The following is a 23,895-nucleotide window of genomic DNA, read 5'->3' as shown; positions in this document are numbered from 1 at the left end:
CTGCCTGGCCAAAAAAACATTCCGTTATCTGCAAAAGATGATAATATCCTGAATTTCCTGCAGAAAAAAAAAAGCTGCTTGTTAGCACCAATGCTAATCTGAAAAAATTGATGCTAACACTCTGTGAAGTAGAAAAAAGAAAGAACTTGGGGATTTTCCTATCTCCTTTTACTTTTGGTTTCACAGGAAGCACCGTCCCACTCACCACTCGTGTCTGCACAGAGCAGAGCACTGTGTGTGCTGTCCCCAGGACCACGCTGCCTGCCAAGACCTCTGCCCACTGCCACCAGCACTGTAAGGATGCTGCCAGCCCCACACCAGGGATGGGACCACCATCATTTGGAGAGGAGAGGGGACAAGGAGATTTAAAATGAGGTAAGATGGCTGTGTTTTTGCTGACAGTTCCTTTCTCTCCTTGCAGATGTCAAGCTCAAGCAGCAGTTCGGTGAGTAGAAGGGCTTTGAATCACCTTTCTCCCCAGCTCTCCATGTGCTGCCCCAGAGTTTTGGGGTGGTGTGGCTTCTTCTGTGTTGAAGCTGCTTCTCACCCTTCTCTCCAAGGAGAAAACAATTGAGATGAAAAATTTCCTTCTACACGATGTCCTGCCTGATCATGAACGTATTTTTATGGAGGTACCAGAGAACAGCATAAAGATTGGGGACATAGTGCTTTTCAACATGGAGTCCAGCAGCAGTACTTCAACCATCTTCAAGCACGCAACTGTCTATTGTGGGGAGGGGGAGGTCATCCACTTCCAGAGTAAGTCCATGTGCCCTGTCCTCATGTCATGGCAGCCCACAGAGCGACATGGTGATGGCCAACTCTTCACTTTTCAGATATCGAAAAATCAAGTAAAGGGCGAATAAGCAAAGAAGGATTCCTGATTATGAGACATCAGAGGGGGAAATGCAAGGTTCTCAGGAAAAGGGAGGGGTTCAACCATGAGACGTTCAAGAAGAAAGTCAAGGAGCTGATGAACAGCACAGCCAATTACAACTTAGTGAACAACAACTGCATCAACTTTGCTCTCTATCTGCTGGATGTGGGGGATTTCAGCTTTCAGTCCGTGAGTATGGAGCCAGGATGGGGCACTTGCAGTGGGGCCAGACAGGTCTCAGGACAAAAGATATTCTTTTCCTGCAGCCAAATAGTCATGGAGAGGAACCTGTCCTCGCAAGATTGACTGTGAGTATATTTGGTGTCACTGCTCCCCGTGTGGCTGAGTCCCCAGAAGGGTTAGGTCCCCAAAAGATCTGGGTTCCCAAAAGAGGTTTGGGTCACTGGGAGAGTTGGATGCCCAAGGAGGGTTGAGTTCCCCAGTGAGGGGGAAGACTTGGTTCAGTCTCCAAGAGGTTTGGGTTCTATAAGGTAAACAGGATCCTCAGAAGAGTTGGGTTCCCAAAAGAGGGTTGGTTTCCCCACTGACAGATCAGACCCCAAGAACAGTTGGGCTCCCCAGTGCGGGTTCATTTCCCAGGAGGTTTGGAGTTCCAAGGAGGGCTGCATCCTCAGGAGTTGTTCAGGTCCCCCAGAAGGATTGTGTTCACCAAGAAGGTTTGGAGGCTTTGGGTGCTATCTCCCAACTTTCCCTGCACAGCACAACGAGATCGTCTGAGAGGTGCCCAGAGGCTCGTACCCCAGCACACACGCCCAGAGGAGCTTTGTCCCCACAATTCATCTTTCCACACGTCTGCTTCCTTCAAAAGATGACCTTTCTGTAGGCGTTCCTTTCCATCTTTTTGCACTGGATCATTTAATAGTCGGCTCTCAGCACCCCCTGCACAGGGGTACAAATACTAACCAGCTGCTGTATTGACTATTTCCACTTGAAGACTGCCTGTTTTCACTGCCTTACTCTGTGTTGTTCAAATAATCATAACATTCAGAGTAATTTGCAAATAAGAACTGCCTATCAATAATAGTGCTTATCTGTGTATAACAATTCTTATCAGTGACTTCTTGTACTACTAATATCTATAGCCAAATAATAGTATCCAAGGTAATGGTATCTCAAGTAATTACAATAAACAATTGCTATTCTTCTTATACTACTAATAGCTATATGCAAATAATAGTATCCCAGATAATAGCATCTCAAAAAATTATAATAAAAAATAATAACCCAAAGAGTACCTAGAGATTCCCTTGTCTTTATGGGTGACTGCAACTTCCCAGATGTCATCTGGGACCATCACACAGGAGTTCAGGAAATTCCTGAAGCTTCCTGAAAATTACATTTTGGTTCAGGACTCAGGTCTTTGGTTATCCTCTACAGAACCAGGAGCTGATCCCAGAGGGCCCCTTCCAACCTGTGGCATTGACTTGCAGAATCAAACTCTATAACCACAAAGTAGTTATAAAATCAGGTATGTTTAATCAACTCTGCATAGAGCCAGGTGCAAGGGGGATAGCTCCCCCTGACTTGCACCCTGTAGGACAAAAGCTTGGTACAGATATAGGCAGAACTAATACGTAATCAATGATTTTCCTGGAATTCTTATACATATTCATTACATTTCCAAAAACCCACTAGCATACGGTACCTCCCCCTCGCGCATGCGTCATGAGCAGTGGGGGTCTCCTCCTGGTGGTCATTGGATGAAGGCTCATCGTCTTCCTCGCGAAGGCTCATAGTCTTCCTTGCTGTAAACTTCTGACCCTGAGGGAGGGGTAGCCCCCAAACAAGTTCAACTTGCCCTGTGGACACCTTATCACCTCCTCGCCTGGTGTCCTTGAGCTGTTTTCACACCCTCATCTTTATTTCTTCTACCCCCCGCATTGTCCTAATCCCATCTTGTTACTGTACCATTCTTCTAGGCCTCTGCATATTTGCTTCTGTAAACTATTTCTAATCCTCTTTTACCCTTAGTTTCTGCAGACACTTTCTTACTGAACCCTTCCTTACTCTTCAATTCCCCCCTTTTCTTTAATCTAGCAGGACCTCTACCTGCTAGATTATTTCATTCTTCTTTAGCATGTCCCAAAATAAGCCTCACTCTTCACCTTTGCAGTTAACAAATCCAGCGCCATTCTGTTTTGTAATACGATTTTGGATAGAGGATACTTTCTCTCAGACTGTGTGTAGGGCGTCTGCCATTGCATTCTCAATTATTTCTAAAGTGGCAGAGATATTTACTATAGCTCTTTCCAGCCACACTACTCCTAAGATTGGGATAAGGGCCCTCACGAAGCTATGTTATCCTGTATTATACCCCACTAATGAGAGTGTTATCACTTTCCTTAATAGCAGCCACTATTAAGTATGGAAATATAAAATTGATCCAAATAGAAGGGAGAAAAGTGACCATACATTTAAACAAATAGAGGTACAACATTACCACCCACAACACCACAAACCACAGTACTATTACAACCAAAACACAAGATGTAACAGTGAATTAGTAAATGACTCATCCTTTCTTTACGAGTTTATCCTTCGACGGTGCACTTTCCTTGACAGTTCAAGTAGTTCCTCAACATCTTGGAATAACCTCCTGTAACAATACTTTAGTTACCCCACGTGCCTTATTAGTTCTACAGGGGAATGCCTCTAGCCACTCTAAGAGGTGTCAGTACCAACACACAGCGATACCCCCCTTCTCTTGGGAGTTCCGAGAAATCAATTTGTCACTGTTGCCCTGGAAGGTTCCCTTTCCCAATAGGCCCACTTCCACTCTGTTCCTGGTACTGGGATCATACTTCGCAATGCCTGTTTGCCTATACATTTTCTTATCTTCCCTTAGAACCAATTTCCATACAATACTAAAGGACACAACAATGTGTCCATCCAGGCGTGTACCCATCTGTCAGCTTGCTCTCTTCCCTTCTAAATCATTAATTCCTATCTTCTTTAGAATATTTTACAGGTTCTGACTCAGGTTCAGAAATTTTAAGTTTACCAACTGGAATTAAAGCCTTCTTCAACTGCCTGTTCTGCCACCTGATCCACCATCTTATCTCCAGTTTCCTGTACCTTTCTGATGTCCTTTACAATGTATGATAGCCACGCTCTTTAGTAGATCTACATCATGCTGTTTTTCCTTGTGTGTGAACAATCTTTGCTCTTTTCAGATGGTACTATGAGCGTGTAGCATCCCAAATACATAATTAGCATCTGTCCATATATATCAGGCTCTTGTCAAGGCAGCTCTTTCAGCCTTCTGAGGGAAAGTCCCCACAGGTAATGGTTGTGCTTCGATTACCTTGTCAGTAGCAGTTACTGCATATCCTGCCTTACGGTTTCCTTGTCTCACCAAACTGCTTCCATCAGTAACCCAGGTGTCTTCTGCATCTTCTAAGGGTTCATCTTTCAGGTCCGATGGGCAACAGTCCATTGCTTCAGTTATTTCAAAGCAGTAATGAAATACTGGTTCTCCAGGAGCTCTGCTAAGGAAAGATGCTGGGTTGACAGTATTAGTTACAATTATTTCTGTGTCATCCTGCTCTACCAGGATGGCCTGGTATTTCAGGAACCTTTTGGGGTTAAAACCCATCTCCCCCTTTTACCTCCAATACAGTAGACACTGTATGAGATACAAAAGCTGTTATTCTTTGGCCTAGCATAGATTTACTGACTTCTTGAATATTGAGCACTGGTGCAGCCACCGCCCTCAACCACTCTGGCCATCTCTTCCTCACTTCACAAAGGGACTTTACCAACAGTTCATAGCTGTGTATCCACAGTTGGCACCCTGCTGTCATTCCTGAGAATGTATGGAGTTCCTCGGCACTTTGTGGCTCAGGGGTTTGGCAGATGGCTTCTTTCCTGGCAGTCCTTAAGGTTCACTTGTTGTTATTTGTGCCTTCTGTTGATAAACTTGATAATCATTTAAACCAAGAAATACAGCAAATTCACAGCCCACTGTACACAGTCCTCTTTTGTTTTCGTGGCATCCACGTACTGCAGTGAAGTTCCACCGTGGGATGGAGGAACCCAAATCTCAGGCTCACGAGCTGCTCAAAAATCATTGGGCTGTTCTCACAACCCTGGGTAACACTGTCCAGGTTAACTGAGTCTTTTTGTCCCCATATTAGGGTTTTCCTATTCAAAGGCAAATAACCTTAGGCTTCCTTTGGCCAAACCAGGCAGAAAAGGCATCCTTCAAATCCAGAAGGTAAACTCCACCTACTCATTCCTTAACTAGGTTAATAAAGTGTATGGATTTGCCACCACAGAGTGTATGCATCCAACAATTCCATTACTTGCTCTCAAATCTTGTACCAAATTATAGCACTTGCTATCCAACTTTGCATCAGCAAGATTGGATTACTGCATTTGGATTCACATTCAATTAGTAATCCAAACTCCAAAAGTTATCTATTATTTCTTTTATCTTTCTACAGTCGCATATCCTCAAAGGGCACTGCTTTACTCTGACTGGGCTAGCTCTTGCTTTTAACTTCACTTCTATTTAGGGTTGCATTTTGGCTCTGCCAGGTATTCCTGATACCCACACTCCTAAGCATACTTGATTTAAGATTTCTGTAACTTCTGGGCCTACAACATTGTTTTTCCCAGTCTGTGTTAAAGCCAGACTTACAATTTTCAACCAGTTAATATTGTTTGACCCCTAGCTCCGGTTTTATTGAATTTAATCTTTGCATCCATCTAATAAGTCTTGCCAGAGTAACGGTTTTGGAGAACGTGGCATGTACAGGAATTTATGTATTCCTACTTGTTTTCTCAGCCTATATTTAATTGATCCCCAAAGGTAAACTCTTTCTTGTTGGGCAGTAGTTCCTACTACTGCTGCAAAATCATCTACGGGTGGTAAGAGGTACCTGCACCTACCACAAAATAAACCTCTTTATCCTGCTCTCCTAGCTGCAATTTAACCAACGGATCTGCTAGGGTAAACTTCCCAGGCTCCCATCATTCAGCTTGGTAGGATTTCTCGCCCAGTGTCCCATTTCCCTGCAGTTTGCACACTGCTTTCAGACCAGCAGGGGTGGAACCCTCGCTGAGCTCTTCCAGGGCCCTCCCACTCCCCCCACCTCTTTCTGAGGAGACCTCTGGGTCCCACGGCTCTACTCTAGTGCCGTAACAGCAACAGCTGTTGCTATTCCCAACTATCTCTGTTTCTCAATCTGTTTTTTTTTTCTTTTTCTTTTTTTTTTTAATATTGCTCACCTCTCTTCTGGTTCTGACATCCCTGTCACACCTCGCCCTCCTCAGCCTGTGCCCTTCCCAAACCTTTCACTTTCCAAACTCTCATCATTACATAAACAACTAACATTACATTTCAGTTTCACCTCCTCCTCTCCGAAGGCTTCCAGTGCTAACACTGCAATTTTGGGTTTCCTAGATCTCTGCTGATGAGGGCTATTCTCACTTTCAGTACCCCATCCTCTCCACCTCTCCCCTTTGCAAATAACACTGTTTACAACAGCAGTCTCTGACCCCGGCTCTCTCTCACTCTGAGAGTTCTCGCAGGGGAACCACAACAGGCACATTGCTGTGCTCTTCTCATGCTCCAGCAGGGAAAGGTGCGGGCCCAGACTTCTTTCCGCTGCGAGTGACAGTGCTGGAGGGGGCAGGGAATGTAATGGTGGACTGTGAGTATCCCTGCTGTCACTTCTCCCCACAGGATAGAGTCTCCAAGGAGCATTGGGTCCCCAAGAAGGGCTGTGTCTGCAAGGAGGGTTGGGTCCCCAAAGTGGGTCCTCCAGAGAAGCCACCTCCCTTCATCTTCATGCTTCACATTTTCAAAGACACATTTCCGGCACAAAATAAAGACTTTAGTTGTGGTTTTTTTCTACTTTCTTGGGCTGCATCACTTCACAAGAAGTCAGTCTGGGGAAGATGGCAGCGCCAAGGGGGAGAGGGCAGAAATGAGCCGAGAGACATGAAGTCGGTTGCAGAAATAGGATGCTCAGCCACACCACTAACAGCAGAGTCCAAAGCAGGACAGTGACCAAGCCATTCTCAGTGATATTTGAGAAGTTGTGGTGGTCAGGTGAAGTCACTGGTGAATGGAAAAAAGGCAATGCTGCACCATTTGTAAGAAGGGTAAGGAGCTTACAAGCAGGAGGGGGACTCACTTTTTGCACACGTAGGCAGTCCCAGGATAAGGGGGAATGGATTTAAACTGAAAGAGGGCAAGTTTAGGTTAATTGTTAGGAACAAGCTAAGGAGGCACTGGAACTGGAACAAGCTGCCCAGAGAGGTTGTGGATGTCCCATCCCTAGAGGTGTTCAAAGCCAGGTTGGACAGGTTCCTGGGCAGTCTGATTTAGTGGACGGGGGGTTGGAACTAGATGATCTTTGAGGTCCTTTCCAACCCAAGCCACTCTACGATTCCATGATTCTACAATTCTATGATTCTATGGTTATCTGAAGGGGAAAATGGATGACCCAGGGAACTACTAACCTGACAGCCTCACCTCTGTGTTGGGGAAGATAATGGAGCAAAGCCTCTCAGAAGCCATGCTAAGGCATGTACATGGAAGAGAAGGAAGTGATATGGGAAAACCAGCATGGCTTCACTAAGGGCAGGTGCTACTTGACCAAATTTGTTGTGCTTTATGATGATGTGACTGCATCAGCGGACAAGGGAAGAGCCACTGATGTCATCTATCTGGTCCTCTATAACATCCATCTCTCCAAACTGGACAGATATGGATTTGATGAGTGGACTGTCTGATGGACGAGGAATTGTATGTGAGATCAGTGGCAAGTGGTGTCCTTCAAGGATCAGTCCTGGGATCGATGCTATTTAATATCCTAATCAGTGACATCAGCAGTGGGATGGAATGCACCCTCAGCAAGTTTGCAGTCGACATGCCCAAGAGATGGAATGCCATCCAGAGAGACCCAGACAGGCTGAACAGTGGGCCCAGGAGAACCTCATGGGGTTCAACAAAACTAAGTGCAAGGTCTGCAACAGCATCAAGGAAATCCTCACTATGAATACACATTGGGGATGTAAGGATAGAGGCATGCAGAAAAGGACTTGAGCCAGCAGTGTACCCTCACAGCCCAGAAAGCCAACCGTTCCCCGGGCTGCATCCAAAGCAGCATAGCCTGCAGAGTGAGGGAGGTGATCCTGCCCCTCTGCTCTGTGCTGTGAGACCTCACCTGGAGTACTCTCACTGTCCCCATGAGCCCCAGGTGCCACCCATCACACCGCTGGGACACTGACAGCTGTCCCATCCCCTCAGAGGAGACTGTGCCACTCAAAGTCCCCAGTGGAGCACCTCCATGCCACGTTCCCACGCCCTTGCTGTAGGGTGAGCGGCACTGAGGACCTCAAGGCACCTTGGTGGCCTGTTGGGCTGTCACTGGCCCTGCTCCTGCTGCAGGGCAGCATGTAACCTCCAGTTGGGAATTGCTTTGGAGGGGTTGGGTGAGATGGTCCCCAGAGATCCCTTTCTCTATGGTTATGTGACTCTGTGCTTCTGGGAATATTGGTCTTCACTCCCAACACGGGGTTGGGCAACACTGATCTTTGTTAATTATTTTCACCTGAAGTCTGCACGTATGTGGTGGTTCATATCCTGAGCAATGGGGTGAAATTGCTGCCTGCCTGAAAAACAGCATTTTTGTGCTCCAAATGTGGAGAGGGAAAAAAAAAGTTTAAAAAGTTAAAATTTAGGGGAAAAGAAAAGCATTTCTGAATCGTCTACAAAGATTGATAATGTCCTGAACTAGCTGTAAATATTATTTGTTAATGATAAGGATCATCCACAAACAGAGATAGTTCCTGTGAATTATAATAACAATTGAATTAATAATAGTAATAAAATTACTACTATTAGCAAAGGTAGTAATAGTAAATGATGGTGATAGTAATAGTAGGTGATAATACAACAGTAAATAATAGTAATAATAGTGATAGTGATAATGAAAAAAAAAACAAAAACAACAACAGAATCCTGTATAATAGTACTCCAAATAATAATATTCCAAATAATATAATAAACACACCGAAGAATTATATCCCAATGACACTCCAAAATCATAATAGCTGCAAACATACCAAATTATAATTACACGTTTCTGAACTTTTGGGAGTCATTTTTTTGTCCTGTACAGGTTTGGCCCTCCAGCTGGATTTACCCAGCGAAGTGTATGCCTACCCTAGCCATGGGCTGCAGCTTGTGCGGGACAATCGTAGAATGGCCTGGACTGAAAAGGACCACATTCAGGGATGGTGACTCAACCACCTCCCTGGGGAGCCTACTCCAGTGCTTAACAACCCTTTCTGTAAAGAAGTTCTTCCTGATATCCAACCTAGACCTCCCCTGGTGAAAGATGGTGGAAAGCAGCTTAATGAGCACTTCTGACTCATGCTCAACTTGCTGATGACCAAGACCCCTAAATCTTTTTCAGCAGGGCTGCTCTGCAGCATCTCAACGCCCAGGCTGTATGTATATCCATGGTTGTTCCTGCCCAGGTGCAGAATCTCACGCTGTTGGTGATTGCTCTCTAATTTATCTAGATTTCTCTGCAAGGCCTATACACCCTCCACAGAGGCAACGGTTCCTCCCAATTCTGTACTGCCAGCAAACTTGCTCAGAGCACCTTCTAGTCCTAAATTCAAGCCATTGATGAAAACATTAAAGAGAAATGGCCCTAAAATGGGGAACCCTACTTAGTGACTGGCCACCAGCTTATGTAACCCCATTTACTACAATCCTTTGGGCCCAACCTATCACTTTCTCACCCGTCACATTGTGTTTTTGTCTAGCTGTACACTGGACATTGTGTCCAGGAGGATATTGTGGGGAGCAGTACCAAAAGCCTTACTTAACCCCACACCCCCAAAATAACATCAACTGGCTTCCCTTGGTCAACTGGATGGGAGACCTTTTCATAAAAGGAAATTAAATTCATTAAACAGAATCTTCCTCTCGTGAACCCGTGTTGGCTGTGACCGATGACCACATCGTACTTCAAGTGTTTTTCAATAACTCCCAGCATAATTTCTCCACAATTTTACCAGGCACTGAACCGAGGCTGACAGGCCTATAATTACCAGGGTCTTCTTTCTCACCCTTCTTGAAAATTGGAACAGCATTTGCCAGCTTTCAGTCAACTGGGATCTCTCCAAATTTCCAAGACTGTTGAAAAATAGTTGAGAGAGGTCTCACAATGATATTAGCCAGCTCTCTGGGTACCCCGAGATGAATTCCACATTTCTTATGGACTTACATGCATCCAGGTGGAGCAACAATCCCAAACAAGTTCAGGGTTGGCTGGGAATTGATTGTTACTGCACTCACTGTCCTTCAACTCGAGGCATCTGAGGTACCAGAGCTCATGATCAGTGTGGAAGACAGAGGCAAAGAAGGCATCAGATATCTCTGCTTTGTCCATGACCAACATGTCCCTGTTGGTAAGGTGGCCGTTCTCATCAGGTAAAAAACAAATGTTCTCTCTGGTCCTCCTTTTGTTGTTAACATATTAAAACAATGTTTTTATTGTTTCCCACAGTATTGGCCAGCTTCAACTCTAACTGAGCTATGACTACGTTTCTTCCTGCAGAGGTGAGCAGTAGTCTTCCCGTGTCTCCTAATCTTGCTTCTAGCAGCCACACACTTTCTTTTTCAGCCTAAGCTCTGGAAGAAGATCCCTGTTCAGCCAGGCTGGCCTTCTGCCCTGCCTGCTTGACTTCCAGCATTTTGGAATTGCCTTTTCCTATGCTCTGAGATGTTTCCTAAAAAGTGACCAACACTGATGGACACCAATGCCTTTAAAAGCAGTTTCCCAGGGGACCTTACTAACTAGTTCTCTGAGTAGCCCAGAATCTGCTCTCCCCATCTCGAGGGTAGAGGATTTGGTGGCAGTTTTCCTCCTATCACCAAAGATTTTAAATGTGACTACCTCATGGTCTCTAAGGCCAACATGGCCAACAATCGCCACATCACCCACATGACCTTCTGTATTCAAAAGCAACAGAACCAGAAGGGCTCCTTTCTTCATCACCTTCCTTCAGGTTGTCACAGATTATCTCCTCTCTTACGGTGGAGTGATTTTGGTCCCCCAGTCCCTATCTGGAGGTTCAGGGACATGACAGGTATAGGAAGCCTGACTGAGGCAAAGAACCCATTGAGTACCTGTCTTAGTTTTGGCTGTGGGAGACATATTTGTTCTGGCTACATAAGGGTGAATTATTTCTAGCTCAGTGGGCCCATGACACTCCAGGCCATCAAGGAAGAGATGCAACGTACAGATGTGCTTTGCGATTGAGGAGTGGGTGTGATCATGGATGCTATTTCACAGGTTATCCATGAATGTGAAACATGTGCTGTAATTAATCAAAACAAGCAATTAAAGCCCCTTTGTATGTAGGACGATGGCTGAAATATAAATATGGGGTGGCCTGGCAGGTGGATTATATCACACTCCCACATAATTTGCCATGGCAAAAGCCATGTAAGTACAGTGGTGGAAGCAACCACCGGACGGCTGGAAACGTATCCTCTGCACCATGTTACTGCCCAAAATACTATCCTGGGTCTAGAAAAGCAAGTCCAGTGGCAACATGGAGCCCCAGAAAGAACTGAGTCAGACAATGGGACTCATTTCCAAAACAACCTTACCTGGGCCAAGGAGCATGGCACTGAGTGGGTATATAGCATCCCCTGTCATGCACAGCCTCTGGGAAAACCAAAGGATACAGTGGACTGTTAAAGACTACACTGAGAGCAGTGAGTGCTGGGACATGCAAACGCTGAGACACACGTCTAGCAAAAGCCACCTGATTAGTCCACACTCAGGGGTCTGCCAATGGAGCTAGTCCTGCCCAGTCCAAGCTCCTTGTACCGTAAAAGGGGATAAAGTCCTGGTGGTGCACATAAAGAACACACAAAGGCAGGTTGGGTTACTCCTGCCTTAAGCAAAGGCAAACCTATTCATGGGATTAGTTTTTCTCAGGGACCTGGGTGCACATGGTGGGTAATGAGGAAGGATGGGGATGCCTGTTGTGTACCTCAAGGTGATCCGATGCTGGGTGAGAACAGCCAAGAACTTGAATAGTATGATGTTGAATCGCTACATAATACTGCATGTCACCACTGTTATGGCGGCTGCATGTCTTGCTAACAGTATTACAGTAAGAAGTACCCGGGTTAAAGAAGATCAAACTCTGATGGAACCAGAACTAGCTTCTGCATGCAGTAACCCAACTGTGAATCATTCCTCCTGTGCTGAAGGACTGTTATGACAGATAGATCTCAAGGTTATGGACTAAATGAACTCCATGGACAATTTACACTCTATCCCAGCCCACAGTGACCATTGCACATGGCTATAATATGTACTGTTATTATTAAATAATTATAACCATTTTGGACGGTTGGACAAGATGTTCTCAGAGGTCTTTTCCAAACTTAATGATTCCCTTATTCTGTGATAAGGCTCATCCACAAATAGTGGTACCTATCTGTGAATAATAACAGCAATGGAAGTAATATTAGTGATAATAATGCTGCTATTAGTAATGGCAGTAATAGTAAATGACAGTGATAGTAATAGTAGAGGATAGCAATAGTAAATTATAATAATAGTAAATAATAACAGTGATAGTGATGATGATAAAAATAATAATAATAAAAGCAATAACAGCATCCTGAGTAACAGCATCCCAAATAATCACATCCCAAATGCCGATATCCCAAACAATGGCATCCCTAATTAAATAATAACGGCACACACCCCGCGTAACAAGACCCCCAGGCGATGCTTTACCCCTAAGCTCCTAAACTCCCTCTGCAGGATTGCGGACCCTAATGTTTCGGGGGAGGAAATCCTCCTCCCCCATCCTTTCTTTATGGGAGGAGGAGGGGTGGGTGGGAGGTGAGCCACGTGGGTGCATCGCCCTGAAACCCGGCGGCCGAGCATCCCCGAGGCCGTGCTGTTCCGCGGGCGCCGCGCTCCCCGGTGCCTTTAAGCGGTGGCGGTGGCCGTCCTCGCACGACGCTGACATCAGTGCGGCGTCCCCAGGCTGCGCATCCCGGCCTGCGCCAGCAGCGCCATGGCGGCCAGCCCGGCCTACGGCGAGGAGAAGGGGGGGTCCTCCAGCCTGGGGGAGCCCGAGTACGGCCACGACCCCGCCAGCGGCGGCATCTTCGCCTCCGACTACAAGAGGTGGGGACGCGGGGACGCGGGTGGCACATGCGCGCGCACACACACCCCACGGAGACAATGGCTGCGGGCTGGCGGTGACCCCACCTCGGGATGGGGACACGGATGGAGATGCGGCATCTTTTGCAAAAGGATGCGACGCCTTTTTGAGGGGAAAGCTGCGTTTTGAAGCAGGGGGGTGCGGGGAGGGGTGAGGATGGGAAGCAGCCTCCTCGCTGTCCCCGGGGGGGGACATGGCCCCCAGATGCAGACCTGGCTCCCTCGGCTGGGATCCGCTGCGGCACCGGGGGGGGGGGCTGCAGGGTCCCTATACCCCCGTGCTGAGCATGCAGTGCCCAATTGCACAGGGGTGGCAGGTGTCACCTGCGGCCAGCAGGCTTTAGGGGGCACGGGGATATGGGGCAGTGGGGGGGGGGGGTGGTATTAGGAAGAGGGGGAAGCAGGGTTCCCCCCACCCTCACTCCCTGGCAACGTTCCCCAGTCTGGCATGGTACCCAGTCCCTTACCCACTGGCAGTACTCTCCTTGCTAGCAATGTCCCCTTTCACTGATCCTCACAAAATGTCCCCCACTTTGTCACTGTCCCCCTTCAACTCAGCAGTGTCCCTCAGGCTGGCAGTGTGCCCCTCCCCCAAACCCCTGCTTGTGTCCCCCATGCTGGCACTGTCCCCTCACCCCCTGGCAATGGTCCCCATTCTGTCACTATCCCCCCCGCCCCATGCTGTGTCTCCCACTCTGTCAGTGTCCCCCATCTCACCCCTCCCAGCAATTTCCCCAATTCCTGACCCCCTGGCAGTGTTCACCTGTTTGGCAGTGTCACCCATCCCTGATCCCCTGACAGTGTCCGCCACTCTGACCTTCTGCCAGTGTCCCCTCACCTGCAGGCAATGTACCCCACTCTGTCACTGTCTCCTACCTTTGCTCTATGCAGTGTCCCCTACTCTGTTGCAGTCCCCCATCTCTGACCTCCTGGCAGTTTCACCAATTCCTGACCCCCTAGCAATGTTCCCCAGCCTAGCAATGTCCCCCATCCCTGACCCCTGGCAGTGGCTCCATCATCCACGTGCTCCTTTGTGGCCACACTGGATCTGTTGTTGTCTCCATGAGCCCCAAGTGCCACCCTTCACTCTACTGGAACACCCACAGCTGTCCCATCCCTTTGGGGATGTCCCCAGAAAAGACTGAGCCACTCAAAGTCCCCTGAGGAGCATCTCCGTGCCACGTTCCCACATCCTGGCTGCAGGATGGGTGGCACTTGGGACCTCGAAGCGCCTTGGTGGCCTTGTTGGGTTGTCACTGCAACCCAACCCGAAGCCCAGCATCAGGTTTCAGGAGGAGGAGCGGGGCTACAGCCCTGCCACCATCCCTGCTGTCCCCAGGACCACCCCCAGCCGCAGCAATGCTCTCACTGCCACCTGTGCAGAAGCTGCTGCGGCCAAAATCGGTGGTAGGCAGTGATGTGGCCAAGGAGGTGACTAGCCCAGTGCTGGCCACCGAGGCCGGGCCACCTACCTGCTACAGCGCGCTGCGTGCCGACGAGCTGCGGCCACTGGCAGCCCCCAAGGATGAGGGGGCTGCCAGCACCGGGCAGCCACCGCGGTAAGACCTCCCCAGGGAGCCCCCAGGGATAGTGACAGTGGTGGCCGGGGATGAGCATTGTTCTAGGAGGTCTTGGGATGTAGTGTGCCCCAGAAGACTGTCAGCAAATAGTGGAGTTGTTTTGGTGCAGATCTGTCCTGGTTTGGGAGAATTGCCATTTTGTGGTGAAGATGGGGCTGTTGTGGGTAGATGCAGACTTGCAAGTCCCCTTTGGTTTGGTGGGGACAGATGTGTCTTATAAACGGGGACATTGTTAGCAATCGGCCTGATAAGGGGTGACAGTGGTGACAGGTGCTGGATGTACCCACACCAAGAAAGACACGGGGGAAAAGCTCTTTGCTGGGGTGCATCCACACCAGCATGCCCAGGAGGGGACCAGAGACGTCCAGCTGATGACCAGGAGGGGGGCAGAGTTGGTGGCCAGCGCCATGCCAGTCACTCCAGCTCCTTTTGCATGTAGCTGTAACCCAACTCCTGCCCTATCAATATTGCACAGCCCCAGGGGGTCAGGTTGCAGGCATCTCTCACCATGGGAAAGGGCTGAAAAGGGGGCTAAAAAGGGCTAAAAGTGGCCAACAGCACTTTCCACCCTGACGTGGTGCAGGCACGATGACCTCAAGGAGATGCTGGACAGCAACAAGGACTCACTCAAGCTGGAGGCTATGAAGAGGATCGTGGCGGTGGGTTGCACTGTGTGCAGTGTTGTTCTGTGCCATGCCGGGCTGTGCTGTGGCCATGATGTACCACACCAGCCACCACAAGTCACACCACTCCTTCCTTCCCTAGATGATCGCCTGGGGCAAAAATGCCTCTGACCTCTTTCCAGCTGTGGTGAAGAATGTTGCCTGCAAGAACATCGAGGTGAGGTTGTTCCCGGGGTTTGGGGTGCTCCCTGTCTGGGAGGGATTTGGGAGTGTTTGGTGGTCCCTACAATCTTGGTCTCCATCCCGCAGGTGAAGAAGCTGGTGTATGTGTACCTGGTGCGCTACGCAGAGGAGCAGCAGGATCTAGCCCTGCTCTCCATCTCCACCTTCCAGCGGGGACTCAAGGTGGGAATCGTTCCTGCCCCTTTCTGGGGCCAACAGGAAGGCCCTGAGGCTGTCCTGGCTTGTTGCAGCAATGCATATATCCCAGTAGGACCCCAACCAGCTGATTCGTGCCAGTGCTCTGCGTGTCCTCTCCAGCATCCGTGTGCCCATCATTGTGCCCATCATGATGCTGGCCATCAAAGAAGCTGCGTCAGACATGTCCCCGTATGTGCGGAAGACAGCTGCCCATGCCATCCCAAAGCTCTACAGGTAATAGGATGGCTGCTGAGAATGAGGGAGACTCACCAAAAGCTCTGCACATCTTCTTGTTGCTAAATTTTGGGGGCGCAGATCTTGGTGGTGGGTTCTCAGCTGCTTAGCGCCAAGAGGGATGGAGGATTTGGGGGGCTGGATACACTCCCACCCACGCTGAGCCCACTCTTCCCTTGCAGTCTTGACTCGGACCAGAAGGACCAGCTCATCGAAGTCATTGAGAAACTGCTGGCGGACAAGACCACGGTGAGCTCTGCTTCTCCCCCATCCCCAGATGTGAAGATGCTGTTGTCCCTGCTGAGCCTGCATCCTCCTGGGGGTGCCACCATCTCTGCAGTGCCAGCATCCTCACAAGGATGTCACCATCCCACTGATCTAGCATCCTCACAGGGATGCAGCCATACCCACAGAGATGGCATCCTCATAGGTTGCCACCATCCCCATCAAACCATCATCCTCATGGGGAAGTCCCCTTTCACACAAAACCAGCATCCTCTTGGAGATGCCGTGACCCGGTGAAGCACCCCAACTTTCCCTCCGCAGCTGGTGGCTGGCAGTGTGGTGATGGCATTCGAGGAGGTCTGCCCAGAGCGCATCGACCTCATTCACAAGAACTACCGAAAGCTCTGCAACCTGCTCATTGATGTGGAGGAATGGGGCCAGGTGGTGATCATCAACATGCTGACCCGCTATGCACGCACCCAGTTCCTCAGCCCCAACCAGAATGTGAGTTTGGGAACCTCAGGGTGTCCTGTCCATCTTGGAGTGTCCCCAGCCACCTTGACACCAAGGACGCTCCAGTGTCCTACTGCTGTGGTTAGGGTTGTAGAGTGAAAGTGGGCGTTGCTGGCAGGAATCCCTACTAGAGGAGAGTGCAGAGAAGGCTTTCTATGGCTCTGAGGAAGAGGATACCAAGGATGCCAAGGCGGAGGCAGCCTCACTGGCCAAGCGCAAACCCTATGTCATGGACCCCGACCACCGCCTGCTGCTGCGCAACACCAAACCCCTACTGCAGAGCCGCAATGCTGCAGTAAGCCCAATTCTAGCCCTTCTTGTCCCCAACGCCATCAGCAGTGTCCCTCAGCCTTGGGCTCATGATATGCCCACTGGGCAAGAACCCACCAGGGTGCTGGAATGTCTTGAGAGATCTCCATGGGTGGCATTCTCCAGGGTTCAGCTTCCTCTGTGTGCTGCTGGGAGGGACACTAGGGGACACAGCAATTTCCTAGCATGTCTCCATGAACCACTGGGGACAGGCAAGTGTCTCTCTGCAGGTGGTGATGGCTGTGGCACAGCTCTACTTCCACCTGGCACCCAAGGCAGAGGTTGGCGTCATTGCCAAGGCACTGGTGCGGCTCCTGCGGAGTCACAGGTATGTGGCACGTGGGTTTCGGTGCTCCCTCACCCTAGAAGACATGACCAGTGAGACCCATGGAGAGCCTCAGACATCCCAGATAAGGGGTGGAGGCACTGTGGTAGCACTACCTTGATGGTGAGTCTTGCCCCGTCTTCATGGGGACATACTGAGACAGGGGTCTGGTCTGCCCCCTGATGGTAGTCCCCTCTCTGTCCCCACAGCGAGGTGCAGTATGTTGTGCTGCAGAACGTGGCCACCATGTCCATTAAACGGCGGGTGAGTCTGGGTGCTGGTGCTGGAGGAGTCAGCCTTGTTAACTCTGGAGTGGAATGAGGACTGTCTGGCAGCCAATCACCAGGGCCACCTGCCCATGGGTGAGCATGGTAGAGACAATGATGGTACTAACATCACTGGCTCTCTGTGCAGGGAATGTTTGAGCCCTATCTCAAGAGCTTCTACATCCGCTCCACGGACCCCACGCAGATCAAGATCCTCAAGGTGAGCTGGAAACACCTGGTGGGGCCCAGGACTGGGGACTCTGGGGCTCCTTGGAGCTCTCCAACATGGAGCAGCCATCCTCCATGCTGGAGGGACAGGTGGGCACCAAGAACTCAGTGTCCTCAGGTCATGTCCCCAAGCTGACTATCCTTCCCTCCTTCCTGCAGCTGGAGGTGCTCACTAACCTGGCCAATGAGACCAACATCTCCACCATCCTGAGGGAATTTCAGGTATGTCATGGCCACAGGCAGATTTAGGCACCAGGTTGCCATTGTGGCATGGCTCTAGGTGCCAAAATGCCACTGTGGGGGGACAGAGGAGAGCCTCTGTGGGAGGAGAGAACTGAGGCTGTGCCAACCCCATGGATGGCTCCAGAAAACCCCAGTACAAGGCCACCACGTGGTGGGGACACCCAGTGCTGGCACGCAAGTGACAGACTCTGCCTGTGCAGACCTATATCCGCAGCATGGACAAGGACTTCGTGGCAGCCACCATCCAAGCCATTGGGCGCTGTGCCACTAACATCGGCAAGGTGCGGGACACCTGCCTCAATGGTCTGGTCCAGCTCCTCTCCAACCGGGATGGTGAGCACACATGGTGGGGATGAAATATGGGCTCTTTTGTCCCTCAGGGAGGATCCCCCTGAGGCTGAGTCTCTACCCACAGAGCTGGTGGTGGCTGAGTCTGTGGTTGTCATCAAGAAGCTGCTGCAGATGCAGCCAGCTCAGCACAGTGAGATCATCAAGCACATGGCCAAGCTCACCGATAACATCCAGGTGGGTCAAGGCATGTGTGTCCTTCTCTGGAGCAGAGAGGGTGGCAGCAATGCCACATGCCTGGGGTTCTTTTGCAGGTGCCAATGGCGCGGGCAAGCATCCTGTGGCTGATCGGCGAGTACTGTGAGCACGTGCCCAAGATTGCACCCGATGTGCTGCGCAAGATGGCTAAGTCTTTCACTAACGAGGAAGACATCGTTAAGCTGCAGGTCATCAACCTTGCGGCCAAGCTCTATCTGACTAACTCCAAGCAGGTACCCTGGGGACATGGCCCCATGGCCTGCCTCAGTCTCCTTAGCCCAAAGACTGGCCCTAAGCATGTCCCTTGGTGCAGAGCAAGCTGCTGACTCAGTACGTGCTCAACTTGGCCAAGTACGACCAAAATTACGACATCCGTGACCGTGCTCGCTTCATCCGCCAGCTCATTGTGCCCACCGAGAAGAGTGGGGCCCTCAACAAATATGCCAAGAAGCTCTTCCTGGCTCAAAAACCTGCTCCCATTTTGGAGTCCTCTTTCAAAGGTACCCACTCTGCTTGCAGGGTGTGGGGACACGGGGTGAGATGTCACCCCAGTGCTGTTCCTGAGCTGCAATCACTTCTCATTCTGCCATAGACCGGGACCATTTCCAGCTGGGATCCCTGTCCCATCTGCTCAATGCCAAGGCTGTTGGGTACCAGGAGCTGCCAGACTGGCCAGATGAGGCTCCAGACCCCTCTGTGAGGAATGTGGAGGTGCGTAGGGCACCCCGGTGTACATGGGATATACTAAGGTCAGGACATCTTGCTGGGGTCTTGGGGGAACTCCAGAAAGTGCCACACATCTCCTCCCTGGTGACCGCACAGCCACTTTGGGTAAGAACCCTAATAAGCCTTGTGTCAGCAGGTTCCCGAGTGGACCAAGTGCACCAGCCGGGAGAAGAGGAAGGATAAGGTGGAGAAACCTTTCTACTCTGACTCAGAGGGGGAGTCGGGGCCCACGGAATCAGCAGACAGCGGTGAGGTCCTGGTGGAGCCATCATGGTGGGGCATCAAGCACAGGACACCATGGTGGGGTATGGGGCTGGGGTCCCCATTCTGGGGACATCCCATCACACTGGGGAGGCTGGGATGTGGTGAGAGATGTGGGGGTGCTGTAGGATGCCACGAGCAGCTCTGGGTACGTGGGATGCAGTAGGACACCGTGGGATATGGTGGAGATGTAGGGACAGAGCAGTGGGACTGAACCACGTCCTCTGCAGAACCCGAGTCCGACAGTGAGGAAAGTGGCAGCAGCAGCAGCTCCGGCACCTCCAGCTCCAGCAGCGAGGAAGAGGATGAGGAGGAGGAAGAGGGAGGCAGCGAGGAGCAGTCAGAGGACAAGGAGGGGGAGGAGGAGGAGGAGGAGAAGAGGAAGAAGAAGAAGGAGAAGGGAGGCCCCCGGAAGGCATCCCCAAGGAGCGTGGGCAGGTAACCTGGGGAGGCTGAATCCCCCCAGCCAAGCTGGTGGCATGGCCTCCCCTAAAGCCTCCCTCCCTGCTGCACCAGTGAGGAGGAGGAGGAGGCTGAGGGCAAAAAGGTGAAAAAGGCTGCGGGGCCACAGGGAAAGAAGGGTCACGCTGAGACCTCATCAGAGGAGGCCAGTGCCTCTGAGAGCAGCTCCTCAGGATCGGACTCTGGCACTGAGGCACCAACTGTGGTGGAGGCCAAGCGGAGGAAGGTGGTGAGGACTGGGCCAGGAGGAGGTTGGGGGGATCTCTGCCCTCTGCTCATCCCATGTCTCTGACACCTTGTAGATCCCTAGCAGCAAGGCCGGCCCCAAGGAGATCTCCCTGCTCGACCTGGATGATTGTGAGTGGCTGAGTAGGATGGCCATGGTGGTGGTTCTGGGGAAAATGAGGCATGAGTGCCTGTAGAGGGATGCAGGGATGTGTGGGGTCTTTGGAATGGGGACAGAGATTATGGGGGTGGACAACTCCTGTCTCCTGAGGCTGGTTATGGGGGAGGTGACTGTGCCACTAGGATATCCCATGCTGCAGTCCCCCTCGGGTGGTGCCTGAGGGACTTCCCCCTTGTGACTATGCCACCAGGGCTGTCTGCATTTGGCTGTCCCCATGTGGCTGTCCCCAGGTGGTTGGTGTCCCTCTGCTGTTTCCTCATGGGACTACACCACTGAGGCTGTCCCCAAGCAGTGTCCCTCTGCTGTTGTCCCCATGGGGATACATCACTGAGGCTGTCCTCATGCTGTCGTCTCCATGTAGTTGTCCCCACATGCCTGTGCCACTGATACTGTCCCCATGTGGTATCCCCGTAGGGCTATCCCCATAGGACTGTGGCTGATTGAAGCTTTGTTAACCTTTTCCTCCCCCCAGTCACCCCCCCACCTCCCCAGCCTGTCCCCTCCAGCAGCATCATCTCCACCAGCCTGGTAACTGATCTAGAGGGCCTCACGCTTACCGACACCTCCCTGGCACCTGCCGTAAGTGTCCTCCATGTTCCTCCTGTGGGCTACCCAAACCCCTGTCACCCATGGGGTGGGCTTGGTGGCCCATATTGTCCTGTGGTCTCTGTCAGCTGCTGAGCCCAGCGTTTGGAGCGGTGAGGACATATGAGCTGCTGCACCGCATGGCGGGCGAGGGGCTCTCAGTCGAGTACTGCTTCAGCCGCCGTCCCTTCCCGGGAGACCCGCACATGGTGGCTGTCCAGATCCAAATCTCCAATAACACCGACGCCGAGGTGAAGAGCCTGCGGGTCAGCGAGCCCAAGCTGCTCGCAGGCATGCGGATCCAGGAGTTCCCCGAGATCGGTATGGCGCAGCACAGCACCAATGCTTTGGGGGTGCAAGGGGACAGTGGTGGAGGGGAGGTGGGACACGGTGGCAGCCCTGTGCTTTCAGAGAGCCTGGCGCCCGGGGACACAGCCAGCGTGGTGATGGGCATCGACTTCTGTGACTCCACCCAGGCAGCCAACTTCCAGCTGTGGTGAGTGACTGGGCAGGAGGGGACAGGAGGGGTGTCCCAGGGGATGGGGACGGTGGTATGGGTATCAACATCCCTCTGAGGGACGCAGGGCTGCAGGGGACAACAGATAGCAGGACAAGACTTTGGCTACCCCAGGGATTGGGAGACAGCAGGACAGGGTACAAGGGAGCCCAAGGGACAAGGAATAGCAAGACAGGGCTTCAGGGACAGCTAGATGGGCACTGGGGAACAAGGGATATCAGCACAGAGCACTGGAGTACCCCAGAGACAACAGGACAGGGTATGGTGAACTCCAGCGGACAGTGGGGCAGGCACAGTCTCTCCAGGGGATGGGGACACGGGGATGGGCCCCAGGGTCCTTCCAGGGGAGGAGAAACACTGGCATGGACATGGGGTGCTCCAGAGGACAGTGGGACAGGCACTAGGATACAAGGACGTGGAAGCAGTCCCAGGTCCAGTCTGATGGAATCTCCTATTCCCCAGCCATTTTGTGCCTCAGTTTCCCTCCAGTCATCCTCCTGCATGAGATGGCTTAGGGCTAGGGTCAGGGCAGGAGGAAGTAGACTCCTCTCATGCATCCCCTCTCACCCGCCTGTGTCCCCAGCACCCACACGCGCCACTTCTACGTCTCCATCCAACCACCAGTTGGGGAGCTGATGGCCCCTGTCTTCATGAGCGAGAACGAATTCAGGAAGGAGCAGGGTGAGTGGCGACCAGGGGCAGACGGGGGGTCACCCACCATCCCCACGGTGGCACTCACTGCATGCTTTGTCCCCCTGCCACTTGCGCCGTGGCCCAGAGCACCTTGCGCGGCGGGGTGAGGGTAAGTGGCTCTAGAGTAGCTCCCTTTGTTCCCCTCTGGCACCAGGGTAGCCCTGTGGGGTAGTGGGACATCGGGTCTTCACAGGGTCCCCAGACCCCTTCCCGCTTGGCACAGGAACATTATGTCACTTCATGGTGGATGATGGGAACGCCCTGGCCCTGTGCCACCACACTCCCAAGAGATGACATGTCTGTAGTGAGCTGGAGATGCCAGGATGCGGTGGCTGCTCAGTGCCTGTGGAACCTGGCTCCATCACCTCACACTGCTGGTGCCTGGAGGAGCCCATCCCTAGAGACATGGGACATGGCCACAGGCTGCTGCCACCAGGCAGGGTGACAGGGACAAGCCTGGAAAGGGTCACAGAGGAAAGGTTTTCCCAAATCCACCTCTGCCAAGCTAGAGAGGAGCAAGCGGGACAGGGAGTCATGACCTCACTGAGGATCCAGAGGAGTCCTGGGACAGAGCTGAGCTGGGGCGGGAGGGGACAGGACTGAGTGCTTGGCTTGAGAACAGCAAAATGGGCGCTGGTGGGGATGTGGCCGCTACCAGTGGTGGCCAGCGACGGGCAGGGCATCTGCTGCCTGCTCCAGGGAAGCTGACGGGCATGAGTGAGATCACGGAGAAGCTGACACTGCCTGAGAAGTGCCGGAGCGACCATGCCATCGTCCAGCAAGTGACCTCGGCTGCCAACGTGGGACGTGTGCCCTGTGGAGCTGACAATGAGTACAGGTAGACAGACGCCTTGTAGCATCTCAGCTTCCCAGGGACCGAGACCCACTGCAGGGACAAGGTTGGGGTCTGGACACACACAGTTCTCTCTGCAGCCCTACCCAAATGAAATCATCTCCCTTATGGGGATTCTTGGGGCTTCCTTTAGGACAAGAAGCCTGTGTGATCCCTCACACGAACCCTCCATGGCAGTGGCTGTGGGTGGCAAACACCTCCCCGCTCCCCATCCCAGGGGCAGGGACAGGGTGACGGTACAGGACTCAGCTCACCCTGACGCCTCATGTTTGCTGCCGGACAGGTTTGCAGCCAAGACGGTGACCAGCGGGAGCCTGGTGCTCATCACCCTGGAGTGGCGGGAGGGAGCGGCGGCCCAGCTGACCGTCAACAGCGAGAAGATGGTCATCGGCACCATGCTGGTGAAGGACATCATCCAGGCCCTGGCACAGTGACGGCCGGGCCCCTCCACACTCCTCCACCCCTTTGCCCCGTGTCACTCTCCCAAAATCCTCCTGCCCCTATTACAGGGTTACTGCCTGCCGCAGCCTCCATGGAGCGGGGCAGGATGATGTCCCTCAGTGGGGACGCAGTGGCTCCAACCACCCACCTCTCACCGGTTGCCCCGTGTAACCCTATTTATTATGGCCAATAAAGCTCTCCTCCAACCCGCACCCTTCTCCTCCGCTGCGTGCGTGCGATGGTTGGGGCACTCCCAACGCGTCCCCTCTGCGTCAGGGACAGAGCCCTCATGGGGAGACCTCACCGCAGCCTTG

At 51.8% G+C, this 23,895-nt stretch overlaps 2 protein-coding genes and 1 non-coding gene across 8 annotated transcripts; all 3 read left to right on the top strand.

The window, feature by feature from the left end:
• Positions 1–194: 194 nt before the first annotated feature.
• Positions 195–2,132, top strand: LOC112533211. The gene is made up of 6 exons (XM_025154098.3): positions 195–294; positions 422–445; positions 561–759; positions 837–1,066; positions 1,144–1,185; positions 1,598–2,132. Exons 2-6 carry the CDS (start codon positions 422–424, stop codon positions 1,613–1,615), a joined length of 513 nt encoding a protein of 170 aa, XP_025009866.2. The 5' UTR covers positions 195–294; the 3' UTR covers positions 1,616–2,132.
• A 10,668-nt stretch (positions 2,133–12,800) lies between these two features.
• On the top strand, positions 12,801–23,793 carry AP3B2 (adaptor related protein complex 3 beta 2 subunit). 6 transcript variants are annotated; one of them, XM_040706558.2, is made up of 28 exons: positions 12,801–13,089; positions 15,289–15,364; positions 15,471–15,545; positions 15,638–15,733; positions 15,822–15,982; positions 16,165–16,231; positions 16,529–16,711; positions 16,839–17,015; positions 17,260–17,357; positions 17,564–17,618; positions 17,769–17,840; positions 18,008–18,070; positions 18,292–18,424; positions 18,507–18,616; positions 18,694–18,870; positions 18,951–19,137; positions 19,230–19,348; positions 19,500–19,611; positions 19,855–20,062; positions 20,141–20,312; positions 20,389–20,443; positions 20,965–21,071; positions 21,167–21,398; positions 21,489–21,573; positions 22,178–22,275; positions 22,373–22,396; positions 22,987–23,125; positions 23,424–23,793. In XM_040706558.2, the coding sequence occupies exons 1-28, from the start codon at positions 12,977–12,979 to the stop codon at positions 23,572–23,574; spliced, it is 3,345 nt and encodes a 1,114-aa protein (XP_040562492.1). In that variant the 5' UTR covers positions 12,801–12,976; the 3' UTR covers positions 23,575–23,793. The 6 variants fall into 6 exon arrangements, with proteins under 6 accessions (XP_040562492.1, XP_040562491.1, XP_046755173.1 ...); XM_040706557.2 differs by having other exon boundaries at positions 20,141–20,315; XM_046899217.1 differs by lacking the exon at positions 15,289–15,364 and having other exon boundaries at positions 20,141–20,315.
• MIR1688 (microRNA 1688) lies at positions 17,675–17,745 on the top strand. The gene has a single exon (NR_035181.1). It is a non-coding gene; the product is annotated as a microRNA 1688 (primary transcript).
• Positions 23,794–23,895: the final 102 nt, after the last annotated feature.

The sequence above is a fragment of the Gallus gallus genome, chromosome 10, assembly GCF_016699485.2.
Source record: "Gallus gallus isolate bGalGal1 chromosome 10, bGalGal1.mat.broiler.GRCg7b, whole genome shotgun sequence".
NCBI lineage: Eukaryota > Metazoa > Chordata > Aves > Galliformes > Phasianidae > Gallus > Gallus gallus.
Note: the sequence above shows the minus strand (reverse complement) of the source record. Positions and strands in the feature narration are given on the sequence as shown.